General features: G+C 36.1%; 1 protein-coding gene across 1 annotated transcript; it reads left to right on the plus strand.

Annotated features, from left to right (window-relative positions):
- Nucleotides 1–3,045: 3,045 nt before the first annotated feature.
- LOC147643090 (uncharacterized) lies at nt 3,046–18,478 on the plus strand. Its single transcript, XM_086836877.1, is given in 5 exon segments — nt 3,046–3,838; nt 3,940–4,095; nt 4,098–4,304; nt 18,139–18,230; nt 18,311–18,478. Coding segments are annotated over 5 exon segments (1,416 nt in total).
- The last annotated feature ends 1,535 nt before the right edge of the window (nt 18,479–20,013 follow it).

A 20,013-nucleotide genomic window follows, 5' to 3' on the forward strand; every position in this document is an offset into this window, starting at 1 on the left:
TATTATTATTATTTGTAACTTATTTTGTATTATTATTATTTTAAGATCTATTTTTAACTTTATTATTTAAATTATTTTATGCATCATTTTAATTTAAAAAGTAATTTAATTTAATTTAATTTTAAGAATATTTGAAAAAAGTGAATAAATTGAAATATAAAATCACTTAATTATGTTTTGTAATTGATTTATTGCTCATGAAAAATCGATAATTTGTTGATGAAACATCGATGTTTTGTTGATGAAACATCGTTGAATTGTTGATGAAACATCGATGAATTGCTGATGAAACATCGATGAATTGATGATGATTCATCGATGTTTCATCAACAAAACATCGATGAATTGATGATGCGTTGTTGATGAAACATCGATGAATTGATGATGATTCATCGATGTGTCATCAACAAAACATCGATGAATTGATGATGAATTGTTGATGAAACATCGATGAATTGAATATGATTCATCGATGTGTCGTCAACAAAACATCGATGAATTGTTTATGAAACATCGATGAATTGATGATGAAACATCGATGTTTTATCGCTGTGTCATCAACAATACATCGATAATTTGATGATGAATCATCGATTTGTTGTTGATGACTTTCTATTGATGACAGCCTAGGACATGCCCATGTTAAATTCATCAACAGTTTGTATGGGCTGTCATCGATGAATCATCAACAGCACCCCCTTCGCTGTTGATGAAACGTTGATGAATTACTGATGACAGGTACTGCAGGGTAAAAGTGATTTGTGTGTCACTTTTTGTTTTGTTTTGATTTTCCAAGATTCTTTGATTTGTTTTGATTATGCCTATGTCAATATCTATGTATGTATGTATGTATGCATATTTGGGCGCGCTTTTGTTTTAGCGCACTTTTTTGTTGTTGCTTCTGCAAGTGATTTTCTTCTTGCTTTTTTGTTTTGTTTTGATTTCTATTTGTTCTAGAGCTCATAATTGGGCGCGCTTTTGCTACCGCGCTTTTCATCTTCAGTGGTCGACTAAATTACATCTCGGGCGTATTTGCGAAAGTTTAAAATTCGTGTGTGGATAATTGGTGAAGTAATATTAATTAAGAACTATGCTTAAAGCAAAGTTATGTGATGGCAGGAAAAGTGGGTTGAAGTGCGCTATAGATTCATGCATGCGAAGCTATAGAGACAGCACAGAACATTTCCCCGTCCGCCTTTTTAAGTTCACCAAAAATGAAGTTATGCGTCGCCAGTGGATCTCAAAATGTAAATTGCAAAGCGGCACCAATGTTAATGTTAATGTGATTTGCCATTTTCATTTTGAGTCAAAATACATTGGCCAAAAATATTTAAAAGCAGGGGCTATACCGACTCTGTGCTTGAGTGATGAGCCAAATCTAAATTTAAATATATTTCAAGAAGAAGAAGACGTGTTTTCGTTTAAAGAAGAAAGCGTGGCGGACAATGATATGTATATTTTTCAAAGTGCCCGTAGGCCCTCGGCAGCAGGAATGATGGGCACTGATATTGTTGAAAGCCCGACAATAGATTGTGAAACCGACAGCTCCATTTGTGAAATTAATAATAATAATATTGTATACTGCGCGAATTGTTTAAAGAAAGAGCAAAATGAATCTAATATATAAAATTCTCGTGTCACAGTTTTCGTTGCCATACTCCTCCGAAACGGCTTGACCGATTTTGATGAAATTTTTTGTGCTTATCCGGTATCTATGAGAATCGGCCAACATCTATTTTTCATCCCCCTAAATGTTAGGGGTATTCCACCCCTAAATTTTTATTTTTATTTTTTAGACAAAATTTTTAATTTCTCTTTTTTTATGATACAACATACAAAAATACATACAATCCTCAATTTTCACCCTTCTACGATCAACCCTTATTTTTTAATAGCTATTTTAGTAATTTAATCATTTATCCTCTCCGGTCGAAAACTGATCAATCGTCATTTAATTAGTTATCCCCGCCAGATTGCTACAGGTGTCACTTCTGACCCAGTAAACAGCAAGGAGTAGGGATGAGAACGAAGCCGGTCCCCTTTCTCTCTCACTCCCTACACAGTTGTCGGCCATCATTATTGTTTATGCATCAAGTGTAGTAGTAACGTTGACAATTATTATTTTGCTATCTCAGTGTAACTCTCATATTAACTTTTAATCATTCCTATTTTATCAATAATAATAATTAAATTATTAATTTTGAGTGTATTTTTCACGATTACTTAATCAAGTGATTTTATAACCTCAAAAGTACTCAACACGTGACACGAGCTTTCAATAACAACGGATTTTGTGTTGTAAGTATACTTTTTTTTATTTATATCGAAAATGTTGTTGATATTATAAAAATGTAATTTTAATTTAATTTTATTAAAAAAATGTAATTGAACAATTAAGATTTTCACAGTTTCCAAAAAATCAATCATTATGAATCTTTATTTTGAAATGTCAATGGAAATATTGGTTGTATGAAAAAAGTATAAGAGACAATGTTTTCATAAAATTTAATTTTTTACTTTTGTTTGAAATTTTTTTACATAAAAATTATATTTTTGTTATAATTTCATAAATTAATACTAATCATTTCAAAACTGCGGCAAAAATCCTGGCCCTAATTATACTTTTAACATTTTTCATCATTAAATAATTTAATTAATTCTATTTATGTATGTTTTGTACAGTGAGCAATGCCAAGAAAACGCAAAGGGACTGATTTGAGCCGCAGTACAAGCAAAGCTCGAAAGTTGCGAAATAGCAGATCCGAAAGAACAGAAGAACAAATCCAGCAACAAAATACTGATGCACGTGTCAGAATGACGCGATTGCATCAAGAAGAGCCAGAAGATACACGAGATGAACGCAATGAAGTCAGAAGATTAGAACAACGACAATTACGCCGTTTCACAGTCAATAGACGAAGAACAAATGACCAACAACGACAACAGGTACATCGAGCATTTATATCTGATTCATTCCTGCGTCTAGCATTCCAGTATGAGCCCGATATTGAATATTATGCTCATTCAAAAGTGGTAATTGGTGCTATGGACAAGGAATGTCCGCATTGTCATGCTCTGAAATTCAAAAATGAGCCAGCTGGGATGTGTTGCGCGTCAGGAAAAGTGCAACTACCTGAAATTGAAACACCACCTGAACCATTGAACGGCTTACTTATCGGCACGGATCCAGATTCTAACGTGTTCCTAAAGTCAATTCTAAGATTCAATTCATGCTTTCAAATGACATCGTTCGGAGCAACAGAAATAGTTCGAAATACTAATGCAAATGGTCAACAATTCAATTCTACATTCAAAATCAGAGGCCAAGTTTATCATAAAATGGGCTCACTGCTGCCAATGCCAAACGAACCACATAAATTCTTACAAATCTACTTTATGGGCGGCGAGGATTCCGGAAGCGCACTTGCCAATCGCGTGAATGCACGTTGTAATTATAATAACCTTGATTCACTTTATGCCAGCCGCATCGTCAGCGAGCTAGATGCTCTTTTGAACGAGCACAACGTGTTGTTGAAAATATTCAAATCACATATGCACCAATTACAAAGCGATAATCACGCTATCGTCATTAATCCTGATAAAACACCAGCTGGAGAGCATATTCGTAGATTCAATGCACCCGTTGTTGATGATGTTGCTGGAATCATGGTTGGCGATTGTACAGCTGCACGAGAAATTGTGATTCGTAGAAGAAATAATAATCTTCAGTTCATTGCTGACACACATCGTTCATATGACGCTCTCCAATATCCGCTAATATTCTGGAAGGGACAAGACGGATATTGCATAAACATAAAACAACGAGATACCGTATCAGGTACTTCATTGATTATTAATTTGATCATTAATTATTTAACAAAACAATTAAATTATTGAACGTAATAAATTTAAATTATTTTTTATGAACAAATATTACAGGAGCTGAAACAAACAAGAACGTTAGCTCAAAGGATTATTATGCGTACCGATTAATGATTAGACGTGGCCTGGACAACGTCATTTTACGATGTCGTGAGCTTTGTCAACAATTCATGGTCGACATGTACGCGAAGATTGAGAGCGAACGACTACGATACGATATAATCAACAAAAGCTGCGCGCGGAAGAGTACATTCATTTGCGAGACGCTATCAACAACAACGCCGACGTCGCCGAAATTGGTAACCATGTCATTTTACCATCATCGTACGTAGGCAGTCCACGTCATATGCAAGAATATATACAGGATGCTCTGACTTTCGTGCGCGAATATGGACGACCATGTTTATTTATCACGTTCACATGTAATCCAAAATGGCCAGAGATTACATCTTTGCTACTGCCTGGCCAAAATGCAATACATCGCCATGACATTACAGCACGTGTGTTCAGACAAAAGTTGAAGTCTTTAATAAGTTTCATTACTAAATCACATGTATTTGGTCCCACACGTTGCTGGATGTATTCGGTTGAGTGGCAAAAGCGAGGATTACCTCATGCACACATTTTGGTTTGGTTCATCGACAAAATCCGTCCTGAAGAAATCGATAGCATCATTTCTGCGGAAATTCCAGATCCATCCACTGACCAACTGCTGTTTGATATTGTTACAACAAACATGATTCATGGTCCATGTGGTACTCTTAATAGTTCATCGCCTTGCATGGCTGATGGAAAATGTACTAAAAATTTCCCTAAAGATTTTACCAATGATACGGTCACAAATGTCGACGGATACCCAATATATCGTCGAAGAAATCCTGAAAATGGCGGACAATCATTTATTAAAAATATCATCAATAAAGAGGTTGATATTGACAATCGTTGGGTGGTGCCATATTCGCCTCTGCTGAGCAAGACATATAATGCTCATATTAATGTTGAGTTCTGCAGTTCTGTGAAGAGCATCAAATACATTTGCAAGTATGTCCATAAAGGCAGTGATATAGCTGTGTTTAGAGTGGAAAATACTAATGTGAATGCTCCTCCAGTGAATAAAAACGATGAAATAACGCTCTACCAAATTGGTCGGTACATCAGCTCCAATGAAGCTGCTTGGCGTATCTTCGGTTTTCCAATTCATGAACGGGATCCAGCAGTTGTTCAGTTAGCCATCCATCTTGAAAACGGTCAGCGTGTATTTTTCACGAACGAGACAGCGATTGATCGTGCAATAAATCCACCTAAAACTACACTCACTGCATTTTTTGAATTGTGTTATCGTGCGGATGATTTTGGTGCCTTTGCACGAACATTACTCTATTCACAAGTACCACGCTATTTCACATGGACTCAAACAAAAACATGGATGCCCCGCAAGCAAGGCTCACCAGTTGCTGCATGTCTCAATTTATTTAAATCAAACGCCTTGGGGCGATTATTTACAGTCAATCCAAGACACACGGAGTGCTTTTATCTTCGACTGTTGTTGGTTAATGTTACTGACCCATTATCATTTCAAGATATACGTAAAGTGAATGGGCAACAATATCCAACGTATAAAGATGCATGCCTTGCACTCGGCTTGCTGGAAGACGACAACCAGTGGGAATGCATGCTTGCTGAAGCTGCATTGAACTGTACAGCAATACAAATTCGTCTACTATTCGCTATAGTGTTGACTACATGTTTCCCAGCCCGAGCACAGATATTATGGGAAAATCACAAAGATTCAATGACTGATGATATATTGCATCAACATCGTATACGGTGCCACGATCTAACCATAACATTCAGCGACGAAATGTACAATGAAGCATTGATTGCTATTGAGGATCTTTGCATTGTCATTGCCAACTTACCACTTAGTAATTTCGGTATGAATTCGCCAAATCGAACTGCATCTGATTTAATGAATACTGAAATGAATCGTGAACTGCAGTACAGTACTGTAGAAATGGCAGCGATTGTTGCCCGCAATGTCCCACTAATGAATGAGGAACAAAGAACCATTTATGATCGCATTATGCTCGCAGTTTCAGCTGGACAAGGTGGGTTCTTCTTTTTGGATGCACCGGGTGGAACTGGCAAAACATTCGTTATTTCGCTAATTCTTGCTGAAATACGATCAAATAATGGCATCGCATTGGCCGTTGCATCATCGGGCATTGCAGCAACTTTATTGGATGGAGGTAGAACAGCTCATTCAGTATTTAAGCTGCCACTAAATATTCAGAATAACCCTGACGCAGTATGCAACATTAAGAAACAATCGTCCATGGCCACTGTGCTGAAACGGTGTAAACTTATTATTTGGGATGAATGTACTATGGCACACAAACATTCACTTGAGGCGTTGAACAGGACATTGAAAGATATTAAAAACAGTGACAAATTATTTGGCGGAACTCTGTTGGTCCTTTCAGGTGATTTCAGACAAACACTTCCAGTCATTCCACGTTCAACATACGCTGATGAGATCAACGCTTGCTTAAAATCATCTCCATTGTGGCGTAATGTTGAAAAAGTACAGCTAAAAATAAATATGCGCGTTCAAATGCTTCAAGATCCATCCGCTGAAACATTTTCAAAACAACTTTTAGATATCGGTGATGGAAAAGTTGCTATAGATGAAACTGGATACGTAAAATTACCGACCGATTTCTGCACAATCGCTGATTCGCAAGATACTCTCATTGAACAAATATTTCCCGATGTACACACACAGTACATAAATCATGAGTGGCTTGCAGAAAGAGCGATTTTAGCGGCAAAAAATGTAGACGTTGACAATTTAAATCTGAAGATACAAATGTTGCCAGGGAACTTGGTATCATATAAATCTATTGATACAGTTTGCGACGACAGCGAAGCAGTAAATTTTCCCACAGAGTTTTTGAACTCACTGGATTTGCCAGGCATGCCACCACATAATTTACAATTAAAGGTTGGATCTCCAATTATCTTGCTTCGTAATTTGAACCCGCCCCGGCTGTGCAACGGTACGCGATTAGTCATTCAAAAATTAATGAAAAACGTGATCGAAGCCAGGATTTTAAATGGCAACTTCAGAGGTGAAAATATACTCATACCACGGATTCCTATTATACCTACAGATGTGCCAATTCAATTCAAACGTCTTCAGTTTCCGATTAGATTGGCATTTGCAATGACTATCAACAAATCCCAAGGTCAAACGATGTCTGTTTGTGGATTAGTTTTGAGAACACCCTGTTTTTCACACGGACAATTATACGTGGCATGCTCTCGAGTGGGTAAACCATCCAGTTTGTTTGTGTTGGCTAAGGATGGACTAACAAAAAATATTGTTCACGCTATAGCATTAAGAGATTGATATTGTTTAATAGTGTTACTGTCGTAATTGTTTAATTAATGATATATAATTTTAAGGAATAAATTATAATACCTTAAAAATAATGTTTGCCTTTTGTTATTTTTATATTCCCTCATCGTTCACAGCGCTCCATGCTTATTTCACGCATATACCACATTCTTACATACATACAATATACACATTCTAACATACATACATACTTACAATAAGTAAGCTATTTTTTGTCTACACTAGAAATTACTAGGAAATTATTTATATGGCAAAACAACGTTTGCCGGGTCAGCTAGTGTTACTATAAAAATGAGTGCTCGGTTAAGAAAGTTCAGTTTCGTCGACCTTCTCTGTCGGCTATTTAAGGTATTGTGATGAAATTTCACACCAAATTAACCCTTATTACATTTTTTTTGTGGGAGGGACAAGCCCAACAATTGGAGCATTAGAAGCCAACATCGAAGCTTTCATGTGCGAGATACCGGCAGAAATGTTGTTGCCTAAATTGGACGGACGGAGCATTTAAGGCGAAGTCGCGGCAAACATTTAAATAAAATTATCTCTAAACATTAAATTATATTGATCGAACTATCGATTCAAATAGAGATTTCATTAATTTTATGTTTAATTTCATTTCAGGATTCCCTCCGGACATAGCGGGTTGCCCACGGGTGACGTGGTCGCCGAACCTGTGCCCCGGATGCTTCTCATATATTGCCACTATTCGCCCGGATTGTGGCCAAAATCGGTCAAAAATGTTTTTAAGAAAATGAAAAATAAAAAACAACAATTGCATAATAAAAATTATGGATTAAGCTATTTTTCCTCAACATTTAACTACCTTCTGTTTAATGGTTCCGAAATGGCAGCTAATCAAAGTGGATATTAGTTATGTATTTTTTTATTATTATTATTATTAGTTTATTAGCAAAAAAAATACAAATTTCCTGCCCCTGTGCGAGCAGGCATAGTCACATCAAAATACTTTAATTTAACTAGTAAAATCCAAAATTAACAAAAAAAACGTACAACCTCCGATCAAATTGAAAAAAAATTTAAAAACAATTTAGAATGTTTCGCTTTTACGTATAATTTCAAACTTATCTCCATTTTGAATTTAAAAATATGGCAATGACTTCTTTGTTCTAGCTATTGAATGTAGCCGGCTGCAAACTTGCATCACACTTCTTTGCGGCGCGCTTTATCGCGGCTTGCGAAGTGGAAGCCTCGACGTCCATTTCTTCCCCGTCGGTTAGGGTTTAAAGCTGGTAAAACATCGATAGTGACCCTATCGATGTTTTCGAGGCTTTTTTCGGAAACCATCGATACTATCGCGATAATATCGAATTCAACAAATTTTGTAATATAGAGGTTATTCTTTATAAAAAACCCAACACAGCAGGGGTATTCCTTATAAATTCGATTAAAATTTTATTTTATTTATTATTTATTTTTCCATTTAATTCACTTAATTTGTCAAACTTAATAATTTTAAAAGTAAAATAAAAAGAATATCCAAAAACATAAAAACGTTGCTTCGTTAGTAGCGGTCCAGCCGCTAGACTTGAAATCTATCTTAGAATTACACATTAGATTCGGTAATCCACCAATTTTTGTTTATGAACAGGAGCTGGTCAACTATGTTTGACTTTAGTGATGACCTGCGCTCGGAAATTATTTGGCCTGCCTTCGAAAACATCCTCTCAGACTCCGTTGAAGTCGCTGGGACACACAAAGCTTTTTTGGCCAACTTCGCCAAAGCTGACTGGTCACTTTCATTGCTCTGTAAAACATAACATAATTTTTGAAAAGTAACAAAATTAAGCAGAAAAATCGCTACTTACTCTCCAATACTCTAGTGGATTGCTGGAAATATCAGAGTTTATTCCTTCGATCAGGTGCTCTTGACATGCTGAGGACGACGGGCGATAGGAACTCATTTTGTAGCTAAAATTCTTTCCACGATTTTAAAAGCACTATTCCCTCTAGTGCTTACTTCTTGGATCAGACTGTATGCATTGTCACCCTGAGCTTGCTTGAATTTTTCGTAGGCTATAGTGCTACATTTAAAAATTGTACAATTCTTTTGCATTTGGTCAAAACATGCTTTATCGAATCTTCCTCCAAGCAATCTTGCACCACTAGGTTGAGGCAGTGAGCAAAGCATGGAAAGTGACGCTTTTGTAAAATTTCGCACGACTTAATCATTGCGCTGGCATTGTCTGTCACTATGGCGTTTACTTTTGACTTTAAGTTCCATTTGGAGAGCACAACTCGAACCGATGCTGCAATATTTTCAGCATTGTGGTTAAATGGGTCCATCAATTTTTCTGTTGACAAAACAGCGACGTTCAGCTCAAATGAGTCATTAATGAAGTGTACTGTAACTGTGAGGTAGCCATCGTTGGCCCTTGACGTCAAACCATCCATGGTAATGGCACATTGGTCCACTTTGCTCAGTATGAGTTGGAGCTTTGATGTCAAATCGGCACAGACATTCTTCATGTGGACATTTTTAAATGTATTCCGACATGGAATGGTGGATCGAGGTTCTAGCAGATTAACAAAATGGCGAAACCCCGAGTCCTCTACAATTGAGAGTGGTTAGACGTCCATGGCTATCATTTTCATTAGTGCCTTATCTAATTTTTGCTTACGAGCGAAATTAGTGTCGTATTGATTGTCAACTTTTAATAACTTGGAAATTGAGCTTGTGGGCCCACTCTCCAACGACTGATAAGATGGATTCGCACGCGTGAGGTGATCACTCAGATTTGATGTGTTGCCACTGATTTTGTATGTCTTATCGCAAAGGCGACATTCAGATTGCTTTCCGTCGTTCGTCTTTTTAAAATGGTCCCATACCATGCTGCTTTTCCATGTGCGCTTTCTTGTTGTGCTAGGTCCAGGTAAATCCTCGCAGATGTTGCTGGGCTGCTTTTCCTTCTCCATGTCTAAAGTAAAAGCTTTTATATACTTTTAACATCCTACTTACTGCTTAAAGTGTTTCAGACGGGCACCACTGTAGAACCACCAGTCACTGACTACTGTCTAAAGAAAAGAAAGTCTTATTATAAATCTAATATTACAATTATAAAATTGTTTCTTAGCGCTTAGCTGCGAAAACACAAGAAAAGTAGTGGTAGAATACGACGGCGATACTATCGTGATAGTTTCCAAACCATCGATAGTGCAAGCTGGCTCCTTACCATCGATACTATCGATGGTAACATCGATGGTTTTCCAGCTCTAATAGGGTTATGAAGCGATTACCAGAATTGGCGGAGTAGCTTGTTTTCTTATGGTAGGCCTTGGGAGAGAGAACGGTACCTGCTGTTTTTTGCTGCTCCTTTTTTTGGCTTTGCGAACTAAGCAAGAAATACATAGAGAAGTCAAACAGAACAAAAAGGTACTATTATAAAAACGGCTGAGCCTGGAACCCCAGATCACCCGAACGAAATGTCTAGAACCCCAGAGTCAGTGTTACCAACTTTTCAGGTCATGGAAAAGCTAAACCAACCCTTGAAAAAAGCTAGAAATAGCTAGACAATTTTAATGATAGCTAAAAAATAACGCTAGAGTATTGAAACAATATTTTTTATTAATTATTTAAGTATTTTTGCCAACATATCAAGCTCTTCAATTATCTCCTTTTCTCCAGCTGAATTAAAATTTTTTCATATTTTTATTTCGAGAAGTTTAGGAAAAATTGAATAATTATATAATAATAATAAAATATATTTTGACACAATATTTAAAAATAATTACGCATTCTTTGTACGGATATTTATATGAGAATCTCATAACTAAGCCAAAACTCCATTAATTTCGATACGGAAATCAGTTATGTAGTAGTAGTTTTTAATAATTTTATAAGTCTGCACAGTCAAATTAAAAATTTAAAATATTTAAAATTTTGTCAAATTTTCAAAGAAATGTTCATTATAACAAGAAAATTTAAAAAAAAAAAATGTATAAAAGTTTTTGTTCTTTTTTTTATGCCCAGAAAGATCCCCTTTTTCTTGCTGATCAAACGACTCCTTCACTGCGGTTTAAGCTTCTGACTGAATTTATGATACTCTGCAAGGGTATAAATATTCGCATCCTTTGGGTCGATATTTGTATGACTATTTTACTACGACCAACAGTTTTAAAAACTCACAACCTAAAAAAAGGAATTCATTTCGATCGAAAAGCTGTTCTGTGCTAGTTTTTAATAGGTTAATAAATCTGCATACTCAAATTGAAATTTTAAGATATTTCAATTTATATCAATTTTTATACCCTTTCAGGGTATTATAATTTCAGTCAGAAGTTTGCAACGCAGTGAAGGAGGCACCTCCGACTATATAAAGTATATATATTCTTGGTTCAGGTTCAACAGCCGAGTCGACCTAGCCATGTCCGTCTGTCCGTTTCTACGCAAACTAGTCTCTCAGTTTTAAAGCTATCTGAATGAAACTTTGTAGTTAGCCTTCTATATCCTCTCACTCGTATATATGTCGGAACGGGCCGGATCGGACGACTATATCAAATAGCTGCCATAGGAATAATCGAAAATTAAAAAAAAAAAAAAATTTTAACTTTTTCAGTTTTCAATAGAATTGGATCAAATTTGAGATATAGCCATTTTACTCTACTCTACAATTTTGCATAAAATTTTATGAATATCGGACAACTATATCATATAGCTCCCATAAGAACAATCGAGAAATTAATACAATTAAATTTATAACTTTTTCAGTTTTCAGCTGATTTTCATCAAATAGCCATTTTATATTAGTCTTAAATTTCATGAAAATCGGACGACTATATCATATAGGTGCCATACAAACGATCGTTTGATGTAGAGGAAAAATGCATATCTGTGAATATAAAACTGCAAATATAATATGTATAGGTGAATGTAATGAAAGCAGGTATTACTTCATTGTTTTTTTTAACACAAATATGTATATATAATTTATATTGTATGGATTCCTATTCATAGAAGTTCTATCTGCAAGGGTATATAAACTTCTGCGTGCCGAAGTTAGCTTCCTTTCTTGTTCAAGATGGTTTTTCCACAATAAAATTTGAAAAAAAATTTTTTTTTAATTTTGTTTCCTTTTTTTATGATTCCCCTGTTCATGCTGATCAAGAATATATCAGGTTTGTAGGGTCGGAAATGACTCCTTCACAGCGTTTTAAGCTTCTTACGTTAAATATGAAATTCCTTTAGCTCCCACCCCTTTACGCTTTCGTTTTTCTTCTTCTCCTTTTAAAACGCCAATATGGCGTCGCGGTCTTACCAGTGTTGCCAGGTATTGAGCTCGCAAATAGGCTAGATTTTGGGTAAAAATAGTCTAGAATAGGCTAAAATTTAGAAAAATATGCTGAAAAATAAGCTATATATTAAAATCCAATAATATCAACCAAATTAAAGTAATTTTCATGTTTTTATTATATAAAACACGTTAACAAACTTTCAATATCGTCGTTCTCCCCGTCATTCAAATATTTGTCTTTTTTTCTAATTTGGGCAAGATACTTTTGTGGCAACGAATAGGTATGACAGCATTCATTCTGTCTTTGTAACCCATATCTGTAACATTGAAATATATTATTATTAAAATATAAATAAGTTTGACACAATTTAAAAACAAACCTTATGTTCAATAAAGCATTCAAGCTTTTTAATGCCATTTTATTGCGCAATTTTGACTTCACTATATTCATTTGCCTGAACACACGTTTCACCTCTGCATTGGACCATGGCAGCAGCGTGACCGAATATGGTATTTTAAATGCTTTTTGGTATTTTATCAGCTCGGATTTTGCCCAAAAGTATTTTAATGGTATATAGGTATTTTGTAGCATTTTTCTTAGATTTTATGGTATTACATGGTATTTTCGGTTTGGTCAACCTCTCTCTTTTTCTTGAATCCAAACAAGTCTTAATTAATCATGAGTAATAAACAAAAATATAGAGCTGAGTGGGAGACTATGCCGGAGAACCAAAAATGGCTGGGCAATGGAGCGCAAATATGATGGATGCGCGGTGCAAAGCCAGACGGACATGTTAAGTAGGCTGGCGTCACTTACGCAGCACGCGGCTACCCAAAAACATAAAGACAACATGAACTACTTCTGTTGAAAATCAAAGGTACAATGTACTGGCACCTGTGATGAAGGAGCAACTGATCTCTAGCATGAAACGGTGCGTTTCTGCAGCGGGAAGGCCTGTGTTCTCCATAATCATTGATGAACAACAAATGTTGTGCACAGATCTCAACAAATTAAATTTAAGCAGCTCTGACGAAGAAGACTAGTCAATTTAATGAAATGTAATATTCTGATCTTAAAAGAAACGTACAAGACTCGACAAAGTTCCTTTATTATTTTATTTTAAAAACATGTTACTCGATGACTGGACAAAAAAGTTCCTCTATTATTTTATTTTAAGAAAGTGTTACAAAATGAATTTAAAGTATTTAATTAATTTTAAGACTTAAATATATATTGGAATATGGAATTGAATACGAATGCATATTGTTTTAGTTTAATGCTGGACTGAAATATTATTAATCTTGTAAAATGAAATAAAAAACAAACATTTTTTGCAATGGGAAAAACCTTATTTACATATTACATATTATAATTTGAATTTCTAGGCGATTTATTTGTTATGGTATTTATAGTGGTATTTTATAAAATATGAAATAGTATTTTGTAGTATATTTTTGAGACAAAATTAGTATTTCTCGTTTAGTTCGGCGCGGTCACGCTGAGTTCACTTTTCAGTGGCAGATCGACCGCGAAACGATGAGCAGGGGTGCGTTTTTTCGCGCTGTGCTTGCACGTTTGTATGCGTGTGCAAATTTCCGTATGCAGTATGCGCCGCCGCGGCGGCTCACTTGCTTATGACGTCACAGCAATACTTAGCGGCTAGCGCGTTATTGGAAGACAAATTATTTAAGTTATCTAACTTAATTACTACTTTTTTTAACGGTTTTAATTACAATCTGTCTAAACGATAGACAAAAAGCAAATTTTTTAACAATGACATTTACAGGAAAAGAAAGCAGTATTATATTACATACTATTTACAGTTTTACAATTACTGGAGATCGAGGACATGTTTTTTCTTTTAAGGGGCTAGACCGCCCTGAACGCATGAAAATGGGAGGGTTTTTCAAAAATGCATTTTGACTAAGTTATTAGGAATACACCTTTTTATTTATTAGTACCTCAAAGTACATATGTTAAACTAAAAAACACTTATTGAAAGAAAAAAATATTTACTAATGGCGGAGATATAGCCAGTCAAAAAACGATTTATTTTTGGGAATGGTCGGATGGTGCACATCAGTGATGCCAATATTTAAAAAAAAGGACAGATTGAGAAAAAAAAAAAACAGGAAAAATAGTATGAAAATATTATAAAAAGAATAGAAAAAAGGACAAAAAGTTTGTTTACAGTAATTTTATAATATTGTTATTAAAATAATAGTTTTAAGGCATCTTCGATTATTTGGTGCACTTGGTTCTGTGTAATTTAACCTTCTTCGCGACAAAATGTGTTTTCAAGAATTCACTTAGGTGACCAACCGGCTCAATAGCACAATGCTGGGCTATAAACATAGCTACCGCAGCTTCTTGGCGACAAGTTTCTGACAATTTGACCGGCTCGAAACAAATTTAACTTTGTTTCACTAAACTTGATGTATTTTGTGCATGTTTTTTTGTCGTCATGTGCGCTCTTATTTGGTCAATTTTACAGTTAATACTGCATTTGCAGTACTTTGCAATAAGCCTTGTTATTGTCTGAATTATGTCGGCTAATCCAATCTTTAAAATCGGTCTGAAGTAGCCAGCAATCCCGAAACTTTTGCAATACACTTCTTTTGGCATTTTTAATTTAATAATACAAACTTTGAAATTGCGTGTTCAGTACCGAAACAGAGTGCAAGTAAACCGTAAATAGAGTTGTTTTTCGATGAATTTTTTACCAAACTATCTATATAAGTTTGGCAGCCGCGAAAAGTTGCCACCTGTTTCATATTTTACAGCTGATAATAAATTTAAATTGGAGCTCAAAAGCAACTATTTTAGAAAAAAAAAATAAGGATTAATATAAGATTTAAAAAAAGGACAGATTTCCGGATGAAAAATCTAGAAAAAGAACAGATTTCAGGTATGCGGATGATTTTCAATTTTTACCGGATGAAGCGTTAAAAACAGGACAGATCTGTCCGGAAAAAGGACAAATTGGCATCACTGGTGCACATGCTGCACACCACATTTGTTATCCGAAATTCAAAAACAAAATTTTTGTATAAACTATATAGGTATGGCCATAGCATGAAGTAGTCGTTTCTGGAAAAAAATTTTTTGGACAAAGGGGAGCACTTTGAAAAAAAAATTTTTTTTTGACAAAATTTTTGTTTAAAAATGTATTACTTTAAAACAAAAAATCATATCGAAAAAATCCTAAGTCATGCAATAGACGGCGTTATAGAGAAGATGTGTAAAAAATTTGAAGGCTTAGCGGTTTTTGAGAAATCATGTACACCGTTAAAAAAAAAAACGCATCAAGATTAAGTAAAAAAATTCGATTTTTTAAAAATGTCAGGGTAGTCCCTTAAGACTTCTAATTTCTAAGTTGTTACCTGCAAGATTAATTGCTAGAGTGTTTTCATGGCTTTGTAATTTGTTTACGTATGCTATACTGTATTTTCTAATTTTATCTTTTACAAATGAGTTATTTAAGTCATTATAGATGTTTGCATTTGTCACAAAATGGAGCATTTACAATTCTTCTTAACATTTTTGATTGGAAGCGCTGGAGTTGCTGGCTGTTCCCCACAGTTGCATATCATACGTCCAGATAGGCTTGAGAATCGCTTTATATAACAGTATTTTGTTGCTATGATGACTTGCGAATTTCGAGCCAGTAACCAGGTCATTTTGTTAGCTTTTATAGTTAGTTGTTGTCTCTTTGCCTTTATGTGGTTCTTCGAGGTAAGCCTGCGATCAAAGTGCATGCCAAGATATTTAACAGTGTCACTTTGTGGAACTACTTATTTTAATTTTTTTTCTGACAATATATTTCCCAAAAAGCATTTTGTCGATGAATCATCGATGAATTGTTGATGAATAATCGATGAATCATCAATGAATTGTTAATGAATTTTTATTGATGACAGCCTATGACATGCCCATGTTAAATTCATCAACAGTTTGTATGGCCTGTCATTGATGAATCATCAGCACCCCCTTGACTGTTGATGAAACGTTGATGAATTACTGATGACAGGTACTGAAGGGTATGTTGTTGTTGTCTATGCAAGTGATTTGCGAATGTCACTTTTTGTTTTGTTTTTCCAAGTTTCTTTGATTTGTTTTGATTATGCTTATGTCAATATCTATGTATGTATGTACAAATTTGGGCGCGCTTAGCAAGTGAAAAAAACTTAAATTAAAATAAGTAGTAATTATAGTTAAATATCTTTAATAATTTGCCCCCCAATTCAAGTATTGCTGTGACGTCATAAGCAAGTAAGCCGCCGCCGCGGCGCACTGGCTGTGGCCGTCTAAAATCTTTGAAAAAGACTCTGCATGCTGAAATTTGAACACGCATACAAACGTGCGAGCGCTTGTACACATATACACATATACACAGAAACGAGAGCACAGCGCAAAGAAACGCACCCCTGCTCATCGCTCCACGGTCGATCTGCCACTGAAAAGTGAATTCTTGTTGTGCTCGGTTTCGAACAAATGCTTCGAACTCGAAAAAGCCGAATGACTGGCTACCAGCCCCTCAGAATCAGTTCCAATTGGTATGAATAATGATAATACAGAGTCTCGGAAACCTACATCTGCGGTAATCAGCCTAGATGACCAACTGGGAACAAGTGCTGGAAATAATCATTCTACTAGAGTTACCTGCACGATATGTGGAAGGTACTTTAGCGGCAAATTAGGGCTGGGTGTCCACATGTCACGTCTTCATAAAAACGAGTTTGATGAACTTTATCGGTGTGAAGACACACATCTAAGATGGAGTGAGGAAGAGAAGTGGATGATGGCGAGAAAGGAGTTCGAACTCCCAGCAACTCCCATGCCTTAAGGCATGCCATGTTTGTCTAACTACCACCTGGAAATTTTTCCGGCACGCAATGCACCCCACATTCTGACGAGGCCTCCCTGGAGGCCCCGAAACAGGATATATAGTAGGGACAAACATAAGAGGAGATGCATAAAATACTTGCTTAATGGAGCTGATGAGTCGATGATGCCAAATAGAGAATGTATGGAACCCTACTGGAGAGAAGTGATGACACGGCCTAGCCCATGCTCGTGCGGATATACAGTATTTCCCATGAAACATTAGCACGAGAGGGTATGGGCCGCAATTTCAGAGCGAGATCTAAGGGCTAATAAAGTGCCATTGTCTTCATATCCGGGACCTGACTGCCACAAGTATTCCAACGGAAATTATACTACGCAAAATGAACCTTATTCTCTGGTGTGGCCGTCTACAACAACCATCTAGACTGGCCAGAACCGTTTTCATTCCGTTAACGGTGACGGCAATGCGACCGCAAGACTTTCGTCCCGTTACAGTCCCCTCGGTTCTGGTTCGGCAACTAAACGCCATATTGGCATCCCGGTTGACTTCATCAATCAACTGGAACTCGCGACAGCGAGGGTTCTAACCTACCGACGGGTGTGCTGATAATGCGACGATGGTCGCATAATTTTGAGGGAAAGCCATAAAAGCTGTAAATCTTGCTACATCGCGACCCTGGATGTTAGCAAGGCGTTTGATTTACTGTCACACGCAGTAATTATTAATACCTTGACAGCATATGGACTACCGAAGAATATTGTCGACTATATACAGAGAACGTACGAGGTTGGTGGCACAACGCTCAATGGAGACGGATGGAGTTCGGATGTAATCAAACCTGTCCGTGGAATGAGGCAGGGAGATCATCTCTCTGCGATACTATTTAATTTAATGGACAGGTTACTTAGGTCCTTACCGAGGAGATTGGTGTCAAGGTCGGAAATGTCATGACAAACGTGGCAGCATTCGCAGATGATATAGTGCTATTTGCGGAAACTCCGATGGGCCTTCTGAAATTGTTGGACAAGACCGTGGAATTCTTAGAAACGGTCGGACTCACCCTGAATGCTGATTAGTGTTTTACTATTGGTATTAAGGGGCAGCCTAAGCAGAAGTGTACTGTTGTGACGCAACACAACGTCCGCATAGGTCTGCGCGAGTGTCCTTCATTGAAGCGCACGGACGAGTGGAAGTATTTACATAGGTATCTGTTTCACTGCAGAAGGAAGGGTCCGGTACAATCCAGCTGAAGTCCTCGGTCCGAAGTTGTTGAGATTGACTCAGGCCCCTCTAAAGCTTCAACAGAATTTGTTTACCAATAGAACTGTCCTCATCCCACAACTCTTACACAAGCTAACCCTTGGGAGTGTGACGATAGGCGTTCTTAGAAAATTCGATAAATTGTAACGTTTTTATTTTCGGAAGTGGCTTGATCTTCCGTCCCCTCACAATTGTGTGGAATCCGTGGTGGTCAGCTCTTTCTTAAATAATGAAATGCAGAGGGACCGAGTTCGCTTACGGGCGCGAAAAGTAGAACTGCTATCATGCCTTGAAATAGAATCGGACTGGGCAAACAGGTTGCATATGTCTGTTGATGGCGGTCTCCGTAAGGCGGGTAAATTCCATCCGCAGCATGGATGGGTCAGCCAGCCTACGCGTTTGCTAACAGGAAAGGAATAATTGAACGGAATCAAATTGCGGATTAATGTACAAAAGTAAATTTTTTAAATTTCACCAAATTCGTCCGAATAATTTTTTTAATACTTAATTAAATGTATATAATTATTATATAAACTATTTTTCTTGTCGTCGCAGTAGAAATAAAAAAATCAAAAGAAGGTACTTAGCGAAATCTGTTTCTCACTCTTTGGAGAACAGTGAAATGCCGCTTTATTCAAGTACTGATATTCTGCGAAGTTCGAAATCAAATTGTTTTTTTCTGCTTTTCTTTTGTTCATAGTTTCGTTAAGGTATGATAAACAAAATTAGAGCTTTATTTAAACGGTATTTTAAGCACAATCCTTATCTGAACAACAGAGCTTTTTCGTTGGTTATTTTCAATTGATTTTTGTGTTTAAAGGAGAAGAAATTTGGTTTCTTATTAAAGTTTGAGCTCGAAAATTTCAGAATAAGTAGATTTCAGTGCTGGCTATTACATTCAGTTGAAACATCGTGCGTATGTCTACCGAACTTACGAAAAAACAAATTTATGATATTTGGATTGCAAGTGATAAGAACAAGCGTTTGAATGCGGTTTGTGATTTTTTTTTTTTTTTTTAATTATCATCGTTTGGTTACATTTTCTGAAGGCTCCAAAAAAGACTTAAAGGCTTTTCTAAAAAATCTGTGTTTACAATTTGAAATAAAATGGAATCAATGTTATCGTTATGAGGAAAGGTTTAAAAAAAAAGTAATTTGAATTTACCAAACACGGTATTGCAAGAAATTTCTCTTTCATCTAAGCCTGGGAAACCACAAAATAAATTCGAGGATTGCTGCGATCGCACCAAAAGAAGAAAGGTACAAGATCTTATTGATTCTACCAGCCCTAATGAAATTGCAGTTGCAAACCAAGTTAACCTATTTAAGGAAGGTAAACGCAACTCTGATG

Source organism: Drosophila serrata, unplaced genomic scaffold (genome assembly GCF_035046125.1).
Source record: "Drosophila serrata isolate PLE 108 unplaced genomic scaffold, ASM3504612v1 contig_293, whole genome shotgun sequence".
Taxonomy (NCBI): domain Eukaryota; kingdom Metazoa; phylum Arthropoda; class Insecta; order Diptera; family Drosophilidae; genus Drosophila; species Drosophila serrata.